The sequence below is a fragment of the Sus scrofa genome, chromosome 9 (genome assembly GCF_000003025.6).
Source record: "Sus scrofa isolate TJ Tabasco breed Duroc chromosome 9, Sscrofa11.1, whole genome shotgun sequence".
NCBI classification, from domain to species: domain Eukaryota; kingdom Metazoa; phylum Chordata; class Mammalia; order Artiodactyla; family Suidae; genus Sus; species Sus scrofa.
This window is the reverse complement of record NC_010451.4, coordinates 9,654,902-9,674,446: the sequence shown is the minus strand read 5'-3', so window position 1 is coordinate 9,674,446 and position 19,545 is coordinate 9,654,902. Positions and strand designations below refer to the sequence as shown.

The following is a 19,545-nucleotide window of genomic DNA, read 5'->3' as shown; positions in this document are numbered from 1 at the left end:
TTCCATAAACTGTCTTGTCATGTCTTCTGTCCTTTTTTGCTGCGAGATTTACTTTGCGCTTATTCATTTGCAAGAGCCTTTACAGATTTGGAAAAGGAGGCCTTGGGCTGATGAACTGCAGATAATCGTTCCTGGTTTGTGACTCATCTTTTGACCTTGCTTTTGTGTATTTTTGCTGTGGGAATTTTCTTTTTTATCCTTAAGGATTTTTCATTCTTAAGGATTCTGTCGTCTCTTTCATGGCTCCTGGGTTTTGTGGCAGAAAAGTCGTGCCCACTCCAAGATCACCAAAAAATTTCTCTGTAGTATCATTTAGTAATTATATATTTCTACTTTTCTAATACTTAAATGTGTTGTCTTTTTGGAAGTAGTTTTAGGGCACAGCGCGATCTTACTTTGTGCCTTTGAGATGGCTTCCCAGTGTTCCCAACTCTCCATTGAGTAATCCATCCTTTTTCCTCTAATTTGAGATGCCGCCTTTATCATACACTAAATATTTTATGTATTTAGATCTGTTTCTAAGCTTTTTACTTACTTCCACGGGTTCTGTACCAGTGCTGCGCTCAGTGCTACAGTCTGATGCTATGTTTTCATCATGACCTTTATCTTGAGGGTCTCTGGTGCCCCTGAGGTTGCGGGGAGGGGGCGGGAGGACAGGGGACAGTGCAGGGAGGGAGCCGTGTGCCGCAGGCCGGGGACTGTGAGTGCATCTGATGGGCCTCGGGCCCTCCCCCACCCTCACCTCCATCCTCGCAAAACTCCCGGTTCCCAGAAACCCCTCCCAGGTGAGCCTCCATAGAAGTCCGGGGGCTCTGGACGTGAAGAGGAAGGTTGAAGGGGGCTTGGGGGCTTTGCAGTAAACAAGAGGCTCCCCTGAAATGCCCCCCTTCCTGCCCCACCTACCACCCTTGAATCAGATGCCACCGCTGTGAGGGGCTTTGATCACAACTCCCACCTCCCTAGGCTGTCTCTGTCGACACCTCCAGTGAATCCAGGCTTCCTCCGAACAACTGGCCCAGGCTCCACAGTTCTTCCTGGCGTCTAGCCTCCATCCCGCCAGCGGCAGTTTAAGGAAGCCAGTCATCCTGCACGTCAGGCAATGGGCCACCACTGGCATTTACTGGGTCACGCATCAGGTGCTTCGCACACTGTATTTCATTAGCACTTTGTGATAATCCTGTTCATTTGATAGTACGCCCACTTTTTTTTTTTTTTTTTTTGTCTCTTTAGGGCCACACCCGAAGTATATGGAGATTCCCAGGCTAGGGGTTGCATCGGAGCTGTAGCTGCCGGCCTACACCACAGCCACAGCCACTCGGGATCCGAACCACAGCTCACGGTAACGCTGGATCCCTAACCCACTAAGCGAGGCCAGGGATCGAACCTGGGACCAAACCCGCATCCTCATAGATACCAGTTAGGTTTGTTAACCTCTGAGCCACGATGGGAACTCCAGTATGCCCACTTTTCAAAATTAAAATTTAAAGTCATTCCTCTAACATTAGGAAGTGTTCCCTGTTGTGGAGCCGCGGTGCTCAGCATGCCTCTTAGTACGTTTTCTCATCCGTCTTTCCAACCCCCTTCAGGTAGGTGCCCCCCCAGTTCCAGCTCAGGAGACTCCCTCCGAGAGGTTAGCCACCCCGTTAGGCACAGCCATCCAGGGCCGTGGCACGAGCGTGTCCCAGAACCCTGGGCCAGCCGTCTGCCGTTGGGACCGCAGAAGCCAGATTCCAGCCACCCTCCAGGAGGCCGCCCTGTTGGCCGGGCTGGGTTCCCACTCCCCCGGGTCCCGGCCGCCGGGCAGGCTCACTGCCTGGATGGACACCTCCTGTGGCCTCACTCCAGCCCTCCTCTGCCATCACAAACCACGGGGCCTCCAGCCCGGAAAACCGGCTGCTTTCTCAGGACAGCGGGCCGCCCCGGGGCCTTCAGGGTGGGATTGATCCTTTGCCGTCAGATCTGAGGAACGGTGGTCGCGTTAGGGGTCGGCGCTGCTGCGGAGGCTTAAAGCCGCCACGCGGGTGGGGAACCGCACAGACTCGGACCACGCGGTGATGCTGCGGGGCTCGGTGGCTGCTGCCCGAGCAGCTGGGGAACTCACAAAATTCTTCATTGCATTAGGATTCTGGGAAACCGGCTTGATTACACGTCTTTCCACTGGCAGTTAAATACTGTCATAAAATGCTCTCAGAAGCCACCCTCCAGAGGGCAGCGGGGGCAGGAGCCCGCGTGTTGGCAGGTGGGGATTCTCAAGGGACAGTCGGGACACGCCGGGGGCTCTCTCCGCGGCCGTGTGACCTCCCAGAAGGAGCAAGGCCTCCAGGCGGGGCAGGATGGCAGTGGCTTCTGGATCGGCCCTCGGAGCTCGGCGACCAAGCACGGCTTGGGGTTCTCTGAGCCGCATTTTCCTATTGTGTCAAATGAAGGTGGGGTTTTACGAGAATCAACACCAGGAAAAAAAGGAGTGCCCCCCCGGACCCAGGCGCTTGGCCCCTCCACGCACTCGCATTTCCCTTCTTCCCGCGTCCTCTGGGCCTGCAAGTCCCAGTCCATACGGACCCCTACCCGTTTCAGCCTTATTAGTGCTGCTTATTGGAACATTCGTGTCCAGGCTGATGGGCTGGAACAACAAATCTCCAAAGGAAGACTTCATCCCAGACGAAAATGAATCTTCCCTGCCTGGCAGGGAACGAAGATGGATCAGCCGCTCTCTGCCCACACAAGCTAGAAACTCAATTTAGAGCTTGTCTGGTTGTTGGAGGGCTCTCAGGATGTGCTGCCTCCAGGAACGGCCCTGTAGGAAGAGAAAGAGGGCAGGGCCCTGCTGGCACCGAGCACAGCTGAGGGCAGGCCCTGGGGGGTCGGGAGGGCAGCGGGCGGCAGCCTTGGCTGGCCCTTAGGAGACGGGCTGTGGAAGGCTTCCTGGTGGAGGTGACCTGAGCTTTACGAGGCAGGCCTGGCAGGGAGGGGAGAATGGGCGGGGTGAGATACTGGGCACCAGGCGGGGGTCCTTGGGGACTGAGTAGCCAGAAACCAGGCATCACTTAGTTTGGGGAGCATTTGTTTTGTTTTATTTTTTAGGGCTGCACCTGTGGCATGTGAAGGTTCCAGGCCAGGGGTCCAAGCAGAGCTGTCGCCGCTGGCCTACGGCACAGCCACAGCAACGCAGGATCCAAGCCGCATCCACGACCTACACCGCAGCTCATGGCAACGCCGGATCCTTAACCGACGGAGCAAGACCAGGGATCGAATCCGCAACCTCATGGATCCTAGTTGGATTCGCTTCCGCTGCGCTACAACGGGAACTCCTGGGGAGCATCTTATGTTACATATTTCAGATCATGTTTGAGGGAGCCTCTGTCCCCAGAGCTGCTGGTCCTGTGATGGTGCCACCTAGTCTTCCAGCAGAGCTGAGCTGCTCACTTCTTCCCAGAAACCTTACAGGCTGGCAGCCCAGAGGCTCGGGGCTGAGAGCAGGCCTGGCGACAGGACAGGTGTGGGACAGACTCCTCACCTCCCCTCGCTCCAGCCTGGAAACCGGGGGGAAGGCAGGATCGGGTGGCAGCCTCCTGCCTGTGACCTGGGCAGCCTGGGTCTCCTCTTCTGTCGTGCTCGGTGAAGGGGGGCTGGGGGCCCTGGGCGAGGCGTGGAGGCCCCCCACTTGCCGAGGGTCTTCCCTTCCGGCACCCCAAGCTCGGGGACGTGCGCCCGCTTCACCCAGCGCCAGCCCAGCCTCCTTCAGTTCTCTGGCCGTCCCTTCGCCGGGTCTGCCGCCTCGTCCTGCCTCATCCTGCTTCGAGGGTCCCTTGACCCCCCCCAGTCACCCCCACCTGCCTCCCCCTCTGCTCTCGCTCTCAGACGCCCTGGGCCCCTCGGGCTGCCCAGGCTCCACTGCTGCCCTGACCCTCCGACGGTTCTTCCCCTTGCAGATAGGGCTGGTGGCCATCCTGGTGGCCACGGTGGTGGCCATGTCGGCCGTGGCCCAGCTGTGGGAGGACGAGTGGGAGGTGCTGCTCATCTCCCTGCAGGTGAGTGGGGGCTCGGGGCTGCTCCCCCAGGACCACGGAACGAGGCAGCGCCTTCTGGTCACCCCCCTTTCTCCAGACCAAGGTCCGAGGGGGACAGGACAGGGTTCACATCACGTTAGCAACTCAGGGGCGGGGAGGGCGCGACAACCCAGGGCCCCTGGACTCCCGGTCTCCTCCCCTGAAAAATGGAGACAGAGGTGCCTGCCCCACGGATAGAGAGAGGCCACGAGGACGTCGCTGACCTGGGCATGTTGGTGGCCTGGGCACAGCTGGGAGCCAACGGTCTCTCTTCCCCCGTCCCGCACACAAGGGCACAGCGCCATTCCTGCACGTGGGGGCCCTGGCCGCCGTCACCGCGCTCTCCTGGATCGTGGCAGGACAGTTTGCCCGCGCCGAGCGGTCCTGTAAGTATGACTGGGTGGGACCTGCCCACCTTGTGCTAATGCTACCAAGGCCAGCTTGTCCCCTGCCCCCAGGCGGGTCCCGGTGGCCTGGGGATAGAGGGGTCCTGGCTCAGAGTGGCCCGCGGGTTCCAGAGGTTGCAGCCTCAGCCTTGCCCCTTTCCTCTTCTGTGTGTGAGTTAGACGCTGGATTCACCTCCCCAGCAAGAATGGGGCTCCCCTTGGCATCTGGGTCCCGACGGGTGGCGGGAGGAGGGGCGGCATGCCCCCTGCCTGGGGCTCACCGGTGGGCCCGTCTGCAGCCTCCCAGGTGGCCATCCTCAGTACCTTCCTCGCCGTGGTGTTTGCCCTCTACCTGGCCCCTCTCACCATCTCCTCTCCCTGCATCATGGAGAAAAAGGACCTGGGCCCCAAGCCTGCCCTCATCGGCCACCGCGGGGCCCCCATGGTGAGTGCCCCCTGAGGGCCCCAAAGCTGGGCAGAGGGATGGGTGGACCTGCTGTTCCAGGGGAAGACAGGCAGACCTGTCCCCTTGTAGGGAAACGGGTAGAATACCTGTCATGTCAGAATAACTATGAGTTTTAGCCCTTTGACGTCGGGAGGGGGAGTAACACGCAAAGGTTGGTGCAAAGGCTGGGAGGGGAGTTGGGACGGGATCAAGTCCTGAAGAGCCTGAAGGCATCTTGCTGGAAAAAAAATTTTTTTATTGACGTATAGTTGATTTACCATGTCCCGTTCGTTTCTGGTGTGCAGCAACAGATCGTTATACGTGTGTATCTTCATCTTCATTGTGGTTTATTACAGGGTTCTGAATGTAGTTTCCCGTGATATAAAGTGTGTTTGTAATCCCTTCTGTATATGAGTTTGCATCGGCTAGTCCCAGACTCCCAATCTACCCCTCCCTCTGCCCGCCCCCTTGGCACCCACAAGTCTGCTCTTGATGTCTCTGGCTCGTAAATAAGCTCCTTTGTGCCGTATTTTAGCTTCCACATGTAAGTGATATTAGATGGTATTTGTCTTTCTCTTTCTGACTTTTACTTCGCTTCGTATGATCATCTCTAGGTCCATCCATGTAGCTGCAAATGGCATTATTTCATTCTTTTTTATGGCTGAGTAATAGTCCATTGTATATATACCACATCTTCTTTAGCCATTCATCTGTCCATGGCGACTTGAAACAACTTTGGTTGTTTCATATCTTAGCTATTGTAAATAGTATTACAGTTATCGTAATGCTGCTATGAACATAGGGGTGCATGTATCTTTTTGAATTAGAGTTTTGTCCTGATATATGCTCAGGAGGAGGATTGCTGGATCACGTGGTATGGTAACTCTATTTTTAGGTTTTTGTTGTTATTGTTTACTGGCTGTGGCATGTGGAAGTTCCCAGGCCAGGGATCAAACCTGAGCCACAGCAGTGACAACACCAGGTCCTTAACCCACTGAGCCACCAGGGAGCTCCCTTTTTCAGGAACTGCCAGTCAAACTGTTCTCCATAGTGGCTGCACCAGGTTACATTCCCACCAACAGTGTAGGAGGGTTCCCTTTTCTCCACACTCTCTTGATCTTGCTGAAAATATTTACTTTTTTCTGAAAGGGCCTGGAAAGATTTAGGAGGGTTTTAGGCCAGAGCCACACTCTGCCTGGCTGTGGGTTAGGAAGGCCCAGGAGAAAGAAAGATGCTGGGTGTGGGGAGCTGGGCAGGGACAAGAACTGGGGCGAGGGAACAGGAAAATCTGCCAGGCTGTGGGGACAGGAGAGCCAGGTGCAGCGCTGAGCCCTCTGCTAAAGGAAAACATTCGTACCAGGGCGAAATGGAGGGGAGGCGGTGTCAGTGCCTGCTCCTCCTCTGCCACCCCTGTGACCCCACAGTAGGCCCTTCCCTCAAGGGGGTGTGCTCCAGAGCCAGGCTTCCTGGTCGCTTGGCAATGTGAGAGCCAGAGCCAATACCATCTTCTCTGTGCCTGGTTTCTTCACCTTGAACCCTGGGGTGATGGGAGTGCCTGCATTGTAGGGCCATGAGAAGCAGGACTTCGCGTGTGTGACATGCTCAGATACGAGCCTAGCCTCAGAAAGGAAGAGTCAGACTTTCCTGTTACCTCGGGCAAGCCTTCCCCTTTTCTCTAGACTGGGTTTCCTGACCTGGGAAAGCCTTGAACCTTGTGTCTCAACAGACGCAGTACCACTCATCACCACGAGGGGGCACTTGTGGGCGCCGTGAGAGCTTTTTCTTGTTTGTCATAGTAACTGGGAGTTCTATGGTGTGGCTGAATTTCAGGGTGGTCAAAGGGGCTTCACGAAGAAAGCATTTGAAATCGGAGTTGAGGGAGTTCCCGTTGTGGCTCAGCGTGTTACGAACCCGACTAGTATCCACGAGGACGCGGGTTCAATCCCTCGCCCCACTCAGTGGGTTAAGGATTGGGCATTGCCATGAGCTGTGGTGTAGGTCACAAATGCGGTTCAGATCCCGCGATGCTGTGACTGTGGTGTAGGCCGGTGGCTACAGCTCCAATTTGACCCCTAACCTGGGGACCTCCATATGCCGCTGGTGCGGCCCTAAAAAGACTAACTAAATAAGTAAAAGGAGATGTTGAGTCGGACAGGGCCATGGACACCCCCATGGTCCTAGCCCCTTGCGTGTGAGGGGTCTTCTTCTGCCCATTTTCTATATAAGGCTCAGAGTCTTATCCACCTGCAAAGGCCACGAGTCAGCGTGGTCTCCAAGAGGCTTTGAAGCCAGAGGGATCTGGATTTAGGGTCCAGCTTTGCCACATGCTACTTGTGTGTCTCAGAGGGTCTCTGGGCCTCTCTAAGCCTCGCCTGAGGGCTTTGTGAGGGCCAGTTCGAAGCACAGCCTTCCAGGAGACAGGCCCCAGATCAGAGCTGCTCTTCTCTCCCTGACCAGCTACCCGCCCCGCCTGCTCTAGAGGCCCCAGAACAAAAAGGTGTGCAGAGATGGCGGAGCGGGGGGGGGGGGGGGGGGGGGGAGGCCTAGGGCGGCCTCACGTGGGTTCCTTGTTAGTAGAAAGATTTCAGGCCTTCACAGAAGTGGAAAGAATAGTATAATGAATCCAATACCACCTTCAAATTTATCAGCATTTTACCATTCCTGTTTCATCTGTCTTTTTTTTTTCCCGCTTCAGTATTTTTTTTTTTTTAAATTGGTTAGGTCTTTTTAGGGCCACACCCATGGCATATGGAGGTTCCCAGGCTAGGGGCTGAATCGGAGCTGTAGCTGCTGGCCTACACCACAGCTCATGGCAACACCAGATCCTTAACCCACTGAGCAAGGCCAGGGATCCGACGTGTGTCCTCATGGTTACTAGTCAGATTCGTTTCCACTGAACCACGACGGGAACTCCCCTGCTTCAACATTTTAAAGCAAATCCCAGACATCATATTAATCTACCCATTCTTACTTCAGGATGTATCGCTAACACAGACAGAGGCTTTAAAAAAAAAATAGAACCACAACCACAATGCTGCTATTATACCCAACCGAGTGAATAATTCCTTAAAATTATTGAATACAGAATCAATGTTCAGTTTTCCCTTTTTTGTCTCAAAAATTACCTTTTTATAGTTGAACTGTGAAGAGCTAAGATCCAGATAGGATCCACATGATGAATCTTCTAAGGCGCTTTGGTCTATTAGAATTCCTTTTTCCCCATATGCTACTTTATTTATTGAAGAAACTGACTCATTTGTCCTGTAGAATTTCCCCCATTGTGCACTTGGCTGGTTGCACCCAGGGGTGGTTCTTGAGGGGCTGGCGTGGGTGTCTGACACAACGCCTCCCAGTGTCACTGTGAAGGCATGAATATCAGTGTCCACACCTGTGTATACCTGCCTGTGGCAGGTCTGACTCTTAGGTCCGCACATCTGTGTGTGTTAAGCCCAAATGCTCATCCCTGTCTCAGAGACGGTGTCCATGTGCCCTTGGGGGTGTCATTCCTATCTGGGTGGCCTGTGCATATGTGCATACTTTAACATATGGTCAGACTAATCCCAAAGCTGTGGGCTGCCCTCCTGAATCTGTGACACCCCACCCCCGCAACACGTCTGAAAATACAACCCCATCTGGGCTTTGGCCTGAGGCAGTAGGAGCTCTCTTTTATTAGGAGACTAGCTCCTAACCCAGGGTGGACCGAGTTTAAAAGCCTTCAGGAGTTCCTGCTGTGGTGCAGTGGGTTAAGAATCTGACTGCAGCAGTGCAGGTCACTGCGGAGGTGTGGGTTTGAGCCCTGGCCTGACACGGTGGTTTAAATGGTCCAGCATTGCTGTAGATGTGGCTTGGTTTCAATCCCTGGCCTGGGATCCTCTATATGCTGTGGGTGCAGGCATTAAAGAAAAGAGCTTTTGCTCTTCCCACTTTCTTGGCCCCCCCAGGAGTCTCCATAGCCCCCACTGCACTCTCTACCCACAGTTTACTGCTGCTGCTCCCACCCACGTGGCAGGGCCTTGGTACCTAGCAGGTGGATGCCTGGCTGCAGCATTTAGAGGTGATCGGGCAGGACCTCCACCAAGTCCATACCGCCCTCTAGATGCTTCTGTTGGGTCTCTCAAAGCACACTGTCCAGGAGACGGGGCAGCACATCTGCCAAGGCCGTTGTGACCCAGGGAAGGGAGAAGAAAGGAGCTCACACCGTGGGCTGCTGACGTCTCTGATGTCACCTATGAGCTTGATAACATAAGCCTACTGTACAGCTTAAGGTCCAGAAAGTGAGGCCATGACCCAGGCTGGTGACTGGGAAGGGGAATTGCTCCTTCTCAGCAATGTGCCAGCCTGCTTCCCAGAGAAGGGGACTGTGTCATATGCTGGGGAGCAGCTTGGCCAGAGAGAGAGAAGAAGGGAATAAGAGTGTCTTGGTGGGGATGGGATGAGCCATGGAAACCCTTTCAACCCATCCCTCACTGCCGGAAGGCCGCCCAGTCCCATCCCATCCTTGGTATGGTGCTGACCCCCAGTGGCAGCCAAGGGTATAGCAGGATCATCAGACCAGACTCCAGTCCCACAGTGCGCCTAGTCCTATCCCATCCTTGGTATGGTGCTGACCCCCAGTGGCAGCCAAGGGCATAGCAGGATCATCAGACCAGACTCCAGTCCCACAGTGCGCCTAGTCCTATCCCATCCTTGGTATGGTGCTGACCCCCAGTGGCAGCCACGGGCATAGCAGGATCATCCGAGCGGACAACTAGGGAGGGAGTCTCAAAACCCCAACTCCTCCAACTTGAAGGACCGTCAGAGAACAGTGAATGCATCCCCCGGGGGCAAGTGGGGAACTGAGGCCCACAGAATAAAGGGATGTACTGAGTCACAAAACGAGTTAATGGCAGAGTCAGGAATAGAACCAGGATTTTCTTATAGGGTACCAGTTGTCATTTATTAAGCATTTACTGTGGATTAGGCAAGGTGCTAGGGGCTTTTAATCCTTCTAATAGTCCAGGAAATGGTTTTGTCATATGTGTATAAATGAGGAAACTGGTCACCCCACTGAAACTGTCATGCTATCTATCCCCCACTCCCTTGGAGTTTCCACCTGGACTTGGAGACTAACCAAGAGAAAAGGTGGCATTCAGCCCAAAGACTACATAGAGGAAAAAGACCTTAACCACTCTCCCCCCACATATCTATATATCACCACCACCCCTGCTTCTCTCCTGCTGCCAAAAAAGGAAACCTGAGGGAGCTTCTGCTGTGGCGTAAGGATCTGCAGCATCTTGGGAGCACTGGGTTGTGGGTTTGATCCCCGGCCCAGCATGGTAGGTTAAGGGGTCTGGCATTGCTGCAGTTGTAGCTTAGTTTGCAGCCGTGGCTTGGATCTGATCCTTAGCCTGGGAGCTCCATATGCCGCAGGGCAGGAGAAACAACAAAAAAACCCACAATCCTATGAGGCAGGCAGATTTAACAGATCAGGACACTGAGCTTCAGAGACGCTGCATGGGACCCAGGGCCCCACAGCATCCGCCTGGAGGCCTGGGAATCAGAATTTGGCCTACCTCAGCTGAACATGGCTGGGAAGGGTACATCAGCGAAAGCTCAGCTCTCCCCTCACCACACCTCCCTCCTTAGCTGGCCCCGGAGCACACGCTGATGTCCTTCAGGAAGGCCCTGGAGCAGAAGCTGTACGGACTGCAGGCTGACGTCACCATCAGGTAGGTGTGGGGTTTGGGAGGACAGCACCCCTCCCCTTCCTCAGCACAGCCGCATCCAGGTCTCTGCTGGAGAAACCTCTGGTCCCAGAGCCTTGGAGATGGGAGAGTGGAGGCTTGGATTGTCCACTAAATCTTGTGCCAAGCTCCAGGATATAAAACAGAGGAACTTGAACTCTTGGTTCAAGCGGAGTGGAGGTAGGGACCTGGAGTCCTGTCACAGATCCACTTAATGGAAAGGCCAGATCTACATGGCTCCGTGGGTGGCAGATAAACACCCGAAGAGGGAAATGGGCAAACTGCAGTGACAGATTCACTGTGACGCCAATTCTATTTTTAAGGACCACCTAGAAGCTATTTATACATTTTCTACATGTCGATTTAGGTGTATTTGTATGAAGGGCAACAAGAATCCACACCAACCTGAAACAGTCTCTCTGAGAAGGGGGGGGGGCAGGGTCCTGAGCAAGAGAACTGGAGTGTGAGGACACCACTGCCCTGGTGGATGTTATACAGAATTGCCTATTGATCAAAACTTACAGCAGATGGTAGAAAGATGCCTTGAGGAAGGGGAGCAGAGGTGCCTTTTAATGTGTCTCTAGAGCACCTTGCGGGGCTACTGCAGCCCCAGCAGTGGGATAGACCTCGATGACAGCGGGGTGGGATTTGGCAAAGGGGCCTGCATCTGCACTCTTCTCATTGCACGTCTCATCACGCTGACTGGGTTCTAAGCCAGGTTCTGCCACCTACTGGCTAGTGGGCCTGAGTGAGACACTCCATCCCCAGCCTGTTTCCTGAGCATCCACCTCCCAAGGCGGCTAGAACAGGCTGCACCCTCGCTGCTCGGCAGTCCCATCCTGTCGGACCCTCAAGGGAGAGCCAGAGGGCGTCTACCAGCCCCTGGCCTCCCTCTGCAGACAGGAACCTGAGGCCGGAAGGGGGGCAGGGCCTGCGGGGTCCCTTGGTGGCTGGGGAGGAGGGGCCGGGGACGGGAGGATCTGGGTGGGCAGTGCCAAGTCCCCGCTCTCCCGCAGCCTGGACGGCGTGCCCTTCCTCATGCACGACGCCACCCTGCGGCGCACCACCAACGTGGAGGAGCTGTTCCCGGAGCTCGCTCGCAGGCCCGCCTCCATGCTCAACTGGACCATCCTGCAGAGGCTCAACGCTGGCCAGTGGTTCCTGAAGGTCTGGCAGCCCCCGTCGCAGCCCTAGGCCTGGAAAGCAGGGGCTGGCACCCCCTGGAGTGAGAGGGGCAGGGGCAGCCATCAGCTGAGGTGACCCCCCACCCCCACCCCACCCCACCCCGCTGAGCTTCCTTGAGGCTCTTGCCACTGCAGCCCAGATGGGGTTGTCACTGCTTGTTCTGGTTCGGGTGATGACTAGTAGTTAACAGGTAAAACTGTTCACACTGTAAAACTCCCAAGGCGGCTGGGTCTCTGGTTTGAAATGCTGCGGAAGGAGAAACCTCCTGGGGTCTGATGTGGGTGGTAAGCAGGCTGGAAGAGAGGTTGGGGTGGGCTCCCCTTGGCCCCCACAGGCCACAGCCTTCCACGGCCTGACTTGCACACACCAGCAGCCACTGGCAGCTCAGGGCTCTCCAGCTTCCACAGCCAGGAAGGCTAGCGGTGCCCGTGGGACTGGTGAGGCAGCCATGTGTGTCCCTGTCTCTGCCAGACGGACCCCTTCTGGACGGCCAGCTCCCTGTCACCCTCTGACCAGAGAGAGGCCCAAAACCAGTCCATCTGCAGCCTCACGGAGCTCTTGGAGTTGGCCAAGGGCAACGCCACACTGCTGCTCAACCTGCGCGACCCGCCGCGGGAGCACCCCTACCGGGGCAGCTTCGTCAACGTCACGCTGGAGGCCCTGCTGCGCTCAGGCTTCCCCCAGCACCAGGTGAGGCGTGCAGCCCAGTCCCGCCCCACCCGGGAGCCCACCCTGCCCCACGGGGGCACCCGGGCTGCCAGGGTCCAGTTCCAGCAATGCTCTCCAGACCTCAAAATGAGGGCAGCATCCCCCTCGGCTCCCTGACAGGGTCACTGTGAGGACAGGAGGGGAACAAGAGTCCCTTAAAATGTACAAAGGGCAGGAGCAGGGATGAGGGTCCCTGATTCCAGGAGCTCGGAACCTCTGTGACGTGCTGCCCACCTCCTCGTGGCGTAGCACCTGGGGATCAGAGGAACCAACTATGACAGCGCTCTAGAGGCGGTGGCAGTGACGGTGCGCAGGGTCGTCAGTTTTGTCTGATCAGGGTCTGGAGGGGAACCTCCTGAGGTGTGGCCAGAGCAATAACCACCTTGGCTGGGACTGAGTCCCCCTTCCCCGGGAGCCATTTGTTACCTGTAAGCTTTCACTGTGCGCCAGGTCCCGTGCCCTTCACCCCTCCAGGCGCTCTACCAAGGGGAGATCCCCACCCCATTTCCCAGAGGGGGAATCTGAGCCACTCCTCTCCTGCCTGCAGGTCCTGTGGCTGCCCAACAGGCAGAGGCCCTTGGTGCGGAAGGTGGCTCCTGGCTTCCAGCAGACGTCCGGCTCCAAGGAGGCAGCTGCCACCCTTCGGAAAGGCCACATCCAGGGCCTGAACCTGCGCTACACGCAGGTGTCCCGCCAGGAGCTCAGGTGCCAGCCCCACCTTGCCCGAACTCGCCCAGACAAATAAGCCCAAGGGCTCAGGTCACAGAGAAGAGGTGGAGAGCGTCAGGCACACCTGGGCTTGGACGTGAGCTTGGCCCTCTGGGAGCTGTTGTGAGCCTGGTGCACGAGGCTGCGAAGGGCTGTGCTTTGCAGGCGCCCCCCAGCTCGGGGGCCGGCCAACCCCTGTCCCTGCCCCCACAGGGACTACGCCTCCTGGAACCTGAGCGTGAACCTCTACACAGTCAATGCCCCCTGGCTCTTCTCCCTGCTGTGGTGCGCCGGCGTCCCCTCCGTCACCTCTGACAACTCCCACACCCTGTCGCAGGTGCCTGTCCCCCTCTGGATCATGGTGAGTGGGGCTGCATGGAGCCGCCTGAGGCTTCTAGGGTGGGGGAAGGCTTCATGCCTGGGGTGTTCTCTGGTGAGGTCTCAGGAGTGCCTGGGGGGACAGCTCGAGGCGGGAGGAGAACGTTCCTGGCCTCTGGTGTCTGCACGAGGGTGGGAGGAACGTGAGCCTGAGCCACACGGGGGGAGCATCAAGGGCCCTAGAAAAGTAAGCAGCTACAGGCGTTCTTCTGGGTTGGGAGATTCTTGCATTTTGTTTTAAAGGAAAGTAAGACGCTGGGAAAAGAGGGCACAGAAAGAACAGGAAACCTTAAAATCTGCTCAGAGAGAACAGCCAGTACAACAAGTTTTTGTTGGCGGGCTGAGCACCTGCAGGCAGGACCGAGCTCCAGTCCCAGCCAAGGGGCCTAGGGAGCCCTCGCCCTCCCTCTTATGCCCCCGCTGCCACCTCCCTGGGGTCACGGAAGGTGGATGACTAAGGTGACACCAGCGTCAGTGAGTCAGATCCTCCATCCCACTGTCCTTTCAAACCTTCAAAGGCTCAGCCTGGAATGAGATGAAATAACTGCCTGGCAGCAGGAGCTAGGAGGACACTCGGATTTTCAGGTCACAGGAGCGGACCAACAGCACAAAGTGCCTCTGGCCCGCCCCGCCCTCCTCCACAGCTTACCAGTGATCAAGGGGGACTGGCTGCTCTGCCCTCCTGGGTCCCTCTGTGGTCCCCTGGATGTTGGCTCTTGCTTTAAGCCTCTTCGAGCACATAACCCTCCAGGCTACACACACCACGTCTACTCGGAACACTGCACAGACCTCTCCATTCTGTGTGCCCATGCACGCACACAGCAAGCAGAGCCCACTCCTACAAAACAGAATCTCAAGTCGCCAAGCCCGCTGCAGGTCTTCCTGCCTAGGGACCATCGGTCTGGAGCCGTGGTCTGGACCGGCCATGACTGAAAGCTGGCCACGGGCCCGTCTGTCCACAGCCCCCAGACGAATACTGCCTCATGTGGGTCACCGCCGACCTGATCTCCTTCGCCCTCATCGTGGGCATCTTCGTGCTCCAGAAGTGAGTAGGCCCTGACCGCCTTCCGGGGCCTTCCCAGCCTGCGACAGGCCAGCCCCCGTCCCCACTAGGTGAACCTTCTGAGCCCTCGGCTGGCAGACGTCCTGACCAGCCTGCCCTGTTCCGGGAGAAGGGGGCCTCCCGCTGTCCCCGAGCCAGAGTCCAGCGGCTTCTGGAATCAGCACCCACAAAGCCCAGAGCCAAGCTGGGTTGGGATCTGCTGTGTGGACTTGGGCGAGCTTTGGCTCCTCTCTGGGCTCAGCTCCCCACCTGTCACCCAGGGCGTGGGTTCCAGCAGCATGGTTGGCCGTGCTGGGCTGGGGGCCGCAGTGCGGGTGGACTGGTCCGGGGAGGTTGCAGGGCCAGGCCGGGTTGCCCAGCCCAGCCTGAAGCGGCGGCCGGGGTTTTGCCCTTGACTGACGTTCTCTCTCTGTCCCGTCCCGCTCTGATCCGACGCATGTCCCTCCTCTCTCCCCCCCCTCTGCTGCACTCTGGCATCTCACAGCTATCACTTGATCAGGTAATTCCGGTGTGGTCCTCCTCCGCCTGCTCCTCTCGCCCTCTTCCTCACCACCCCTCCACTTCGATCTGAACGCCTGCGTTGTGCAGAGCGGGGGGCCAGGGTCACCCCCCCAACCTCCCTGCCTGAAGCCCCATGCTCCCCTGCAGTCCCCCCTTCTCTCTTCCCATCTCGCTGTGCGTGTCCTTCTGCTCCCTCTTCCTCCTGCAGATGGGAACAGGCATTTCCTTCGCAGGGTGCTGACCTGGCCCCTCTTGGCACCAGTGTCTCCTTCCGGAGAGGGGGCTCTGCCTGGCACCACCACGCCCAGTCTGGCGCTCGGGGAAGGTCTTCCCCCTGCGCTGTGTGCAGCCTCCAAGTTCTGTCTCTCTCGGCCCACCTGCTGCCCTCCCCTCATCACTGTTGATCTTCCCATGCCTCTCATCTCTTCCACTGTCTCTGACCCCCCACCCCATCCCCTCTGCACAGCCTCCCCTGCTTTCCCCGGGGAAGGGCCCCCAGTGGTCGAGCTTCCTGTCCGGGATGTATGTCGCTGCAGAGCCCCAGGCCTGACTGTCCTCCAGGGCTCAATGTTAACTTCCAAGAGGAGACCTAGGTCTCAGGGATCCTAGTGCCCTGGGCCCTCCTGGGTCAGACACCTTTACTGACCAGCTTCCAGGAGAGGGATGCTGTGCTCCCTGACTGTGGGACTGAGCCCAGTGAAGGGCTGTTTACCTGGTCCTTCCCCAGCCTCACAGGCAGATGTCCACACGTGCTGGCTGGAGCTTGCTGGGCCTGCAGCAAGGAGTCAGGCCTTCCTGCCCAGAGTCCCAGGGCACTCCATGGACATGCTGTCAGGGCAGCATCCTTGTCTCCTGGGGGTCAGGCAAGGCCTAGAGGAGGAGAGGACTTGGGGGAGAGGGAAGATGATTGCCCTGTGGGCCTCATTTTTCCGTCCATTAACTCAACGAATACTCACAGCCCCCACCACAAGCAGGCCCTGGGGTCAGTGCTGGAGACGTGGTGCTAAACAAGAGACCCCATAAACAAGAGACCCCAGCACTATCCTCAAGGACACGTAGGGCAGCCAGCCCAGCCAGAACACAGGCTGCCTTTCCCTCCGCCTCCCGCTCTCCCCTTGTCTGTCGGCTCTGTCCATCCACCTGTCCGCCTGTCCATCTGTCTGTCCATTTCTGCTGCGCTCATCACATCTGGAAACAACTGATTTCTCACAGCGTCTGGGCTCCCTCTGCCCACTCTAGCAGGGCTTAGGGCGCTGAGGGGCTGTTTTTGTTTCCAAGCAGATCCCCACTTCCCTGAGTGGGGGTTGGGGTGGGGAGCCAGTGAATCCTTTTGTCTAGCTTGCAGGAAAAGTCTATGTTCAGAGACCAGAAATCTGGAGCTAATCAGATGAACTCTGAACAGCAAAAACTGTGCCCTGGGCTGGGCAAAGAAACCTGAGTCCAGCCAGCTCTCCTGGTGGCTGTATGCCCCGTGCAGCCCTGCCTCTCAGCCCACTTGATCCATCTGGCCCCCCTCTGCCCCGGCCATTAGCGGGGTCATACTGCAGCCTGTGTCTCCTGTTAGGGCGTTTCCCACTCTTCCAGGGCTGCTGGAACAGAGCAGCAGCGCCCCCACCACCACCCCACCCCAGCTTTCCTTCACCTCCTCGCTGAGGTTCCTCATGGCTTCACTCAGCCTGGTCCTGGTGGTGGAGCTGCAGGCAACATCAGCTGGACTCCTTGCGATTGGTTTGTACCACAGGGTGGGTCATCGGAGTCATGCCTGCTAAGCCCCCGCCTCCAGTCTGTCCTATCCAGAGAGTGCCAGGTGTAGGACTGGGGGCACTGAACCAACTCACAACTCCAAACCATCTTCTTGGCCAAGGAGAGTAGATCGAGGGTTCTGGAGGGAAGCAGGCAGGAGAGCCCTGGCTGAGAGTCAGCAGACTCTGCTGCTGCCCTTCCCTGGGCCTCCGTTTCCCTGTCTGTACAGTCAGAGTCCTGCTGGTCTCTCAGGCCAAATCCAGAGAGACGGTGGAAGTGGGCAGGATCCCTCCTGCAGGGAAGGGTGGGAAGGACCTGATGCCCACGGGGCTGTCTCTGCAGGTGGCGCCTGGGTGGCATACGTAGCTACAACCCTGAGCAGATCATGCTGAGCGCTGCGGTGCACCGGACCAGCCGGGACGTCAGCATCATGAAGGAGAAGCTCATCTTCTCAGGTATGCGGCCCCGCAGCCAGGCTGAGGCCGGCTCTGAACCCCACTGCACATGCGTGTGTGCGCACACTTCACACGCGGCACACAGGTAGGGACGTGGCACAGACAAGCACGTACCCACCTGGCTTCATGCCCGCAGCGGCACATGTACACACATGGTGACTTCATCCCTGCTTGCTGCCGTCCCGTGTTCATGTTCCCGGTCTGATGGAGGATGGAGCAGGCAGCTGCATAAGCAAATACGTGGAAAATGAGGGGTCACCAGAGTGCTGACAGAGGGGTGCTGAGCCAGAGTGGGGTACGAGAGCTCCCTGGGGCAGTGAGGAAGGAAGGGTATCCCTGGCAGGAAGAGCATGTGTTTAGAGGGAGCACTGCTTGCTGGGCCCTGAGAACTCTAAACGTGGGCTGACTCACTCCGGGATGGCGCTGGGGGGGCACCTGGGCCTCAAGTGTGTGGTCAGGAGCTCGGGCTTTGTTCTGAGAGCAGAAGAGGATCACAGGTAAATGTGTCTTTGTGACAGGAGGGCTATAACAAAGTACCACAAACTGGGTGGCTTAAGAACAGAAATGTGACTGTGAAGAGGCCATAAGCAGGGCTGGCAGGGCTGTGAGGGGAGACCTGGTCCTGGCCGCTCCCCTTGGTTTACAGGTGCATCTCTGCATCCAAGCTTCCCCCTCCATCCTCTTCGTAAGGAGACCAGTCATTCTGGACCAGGGCCACCCTGAGACCCTCGTCTTAACTACATACATCTGCAGTGCTCTTATTTCCAAAGAAGATCACACCCTGAAGTGCTTGGCTTAGGACTTCAGTATACGGATTCACAGGGGCAACACAGTTCAACCCCCGATGAGTGTGGCGTGTGGCCTAGAAGGGAGGCAAGGAAACCAATAATTCAGGTGACAGATACAGGCATGGAAACAGGAGAATGGAGAGAGATTTAGGAGCCAGGTGGACCTGGATTCAAATCCCGCCTTATCCCTCGGGCTGTGGGAACCAGAGCACATCACCTACCTCCCTCGGTGCTGCTGGCTCCCCTCACGGCGTGCTTGTCAGGTCAGTGCCACACCTGGCCTAGAGAGGCGCCAGGTAAAGCCGGCTTAGATGAACCAGAGCCCAGCGGGGGTGGCTGTGGCTTTAGTGGGACCAGCTCCAAGGGCTGCGTCAACAGCCATTTGTTCATTTACTCCTTCCTTCAACAGATGTATGCCGGGGGCTCTTCTAGGTGCTTAGGATCCACAGGTTCTTGCCTTTGGGGCTTAATTCCTCCTACCCTTCTCAGAAAAGCTCCTCCTCCCGGGAGCCTTCCCTCAACACTGAAGCTGGCTTGGAGTGCCTCCCCTGGCGTCCCACAGCACTCTGGCGACACTGGGGAGCTCCTGGAAGAAGGGGCCAGCCCAGGGCACTGGGGGTCCCCAGGCTCCTGCACTACGCCAGGCCCAGAGAAGTCAGGAGGGGCGGGCAGAATGCATGGAAGGCAGCATCTCGGCCTGGCAGGTTCTATCCTCATCCTCCCCTCCGGCCCTACAGTGCCAAAGGCCACTGACCTAGCACCTTCTAGGTGCTGACCCTGAGGAGTCAGTTCAGGCTCACCCCTTGCCTACTCAGGGCTGAGAGGTCCTCTCGAGGTACCCTCGGCCCACCAGGCATCCTGAATCCCCTGGGGTGGACCCGGCTGCCCTCAGCAGACCTTTTCCGAGCCTCTGCTGTGTGACCAGCCCTGTTCCAGCGACCGAGACACATGCTTAGATCTCACCCCTGTCCTTGAAATGCTCCAACCAGTGGGGGCCACAGGCAGCTGACAGTTCGGGGTGTGATGGGACCAGGAGGAGGGTGGCCATGAGGAGGCCCCATCCCAGCTTGGAGACTCAGGGAAGGCTGCAATAACAGAGATGAGAAGAATTCAGCCAAATTTTAAGAAAATGAGGTGTTACGGGGAGGTCACTTCCAGGAGACAGGCCCCTGTGTGCAGAGCCCCGAGAAGGGTAAGCACGTGGGAGCCAAGCCCAAGAGGGCACAGATGGGGGTTTTTGGCTAGAAGCTGAAGCGCGGTCAGTGTGTGCAGAGCCTGAGGAGGGCCTTGATGCCAAGCTCAATACCCAACTTGAACCCAGTGCTCTCATCAGCCACCAAGCCCTTCCCGCGGCATCTGCCAGGCAGCCTTGCCCACCCGCCCCCTCCCGCACTCACATTTTGCCTCCTTCTGGCC

The 19,545-nt window shown here is 57.4% G+C and overlaps 2 protein-coding genes across 6 annotated transcripts in view; one reads left to right on the top strand and one right to left on the bottom strand.

Moving 5' to 3' along the window:
* The window catches only part of GDPD5 (glycerophosphodiester phosphodiesterase domain containing 5), an 84,232-nt gene that overhangs the window by 63,740 nt on the left and 947 nt on the right, over window positions 1-19,545 (top strand). For 2 of the 3 annotated variants that reach the window (XM_021062519.1, XM_021062520.1), the window contains 11 exons: window positions 3,930-4,028; window positions 4,339-4,432; window positions 4,732-4,877; window positions 10,503-10,585; window positions 11,617-11,767; window positions 12,257-12,475; window positions 13,041-13,198; window positions 13,415-13,562; window positions 14,542-14,624; window positions 15,127-15,141; window positions 17,229-17,341. In XM_021062519.1, the coding sequence (XP_020918178.1) occupies window positions 3,930-4,028; window positions 4,339-4,432; window positions 4,732-4,877; window positions 10,503-10,585; window positions 11,617-11,767; window positions 12,257-12,475; window positions 13,041-13,198; window positions 13,415-13,562; window positions 14,542-14,624; window positions 15,127-15,141; window positions 17,229-17,341 (1,309 nt within the window). The remainder of the gene's footprint in view (window positions 1-3,929; window positions 4,029-4,338; window positions 4,433-4,731; window positions 4,878-10,502; window positions 10,586-11,616; window positions 11,768-12,256; window positions 12,476-13,040; window positions 13,199-13,414; window positions 13,563-14,541; window positions 14,625-15,126; window positions 15,142-17,228; window positions 17,342-19,545) is intronic. The other variant, XM_021062521.1, reaches the window with a different exon arrangement.
* On the bottom strand, window positions 14,582-19,545 carry LOC102161066. Of its 3 annotated transcripts, XM_021062524.1 has the most exons (3): window positions 17,460-19,545; window positions 16,786-17,025; window positions 14,582-16,029 (listed from the first exon to the last, which is right to left on the bottom strand). In XM_021062524.1, exon 3 carries the CDS (start codon window positions 15,563-15,565, stop codon window positions 14,597-14,599), a length of 969 nt encoding a protein of 322 aa, XP_020918183.1. In that variant the 5' UTR covers window positions 15,566-16,029; window positions 16,786-17,025; window positions 17,460-19,545; the 3' UTR covers window positions 14,582-14,596. The 3 variants fall into 3 exon arrangements, with proteins under 3 accessions (XP_020918183.1, XP_020918182.1, XP_020918181.1); XM_021062523.1 differs by having other exon boundaries at window positions 14,582-17,025; window positions 17,456-19,545; XM_021062522.1 differs by having other exon boundaries at window positions 14,582-17,025.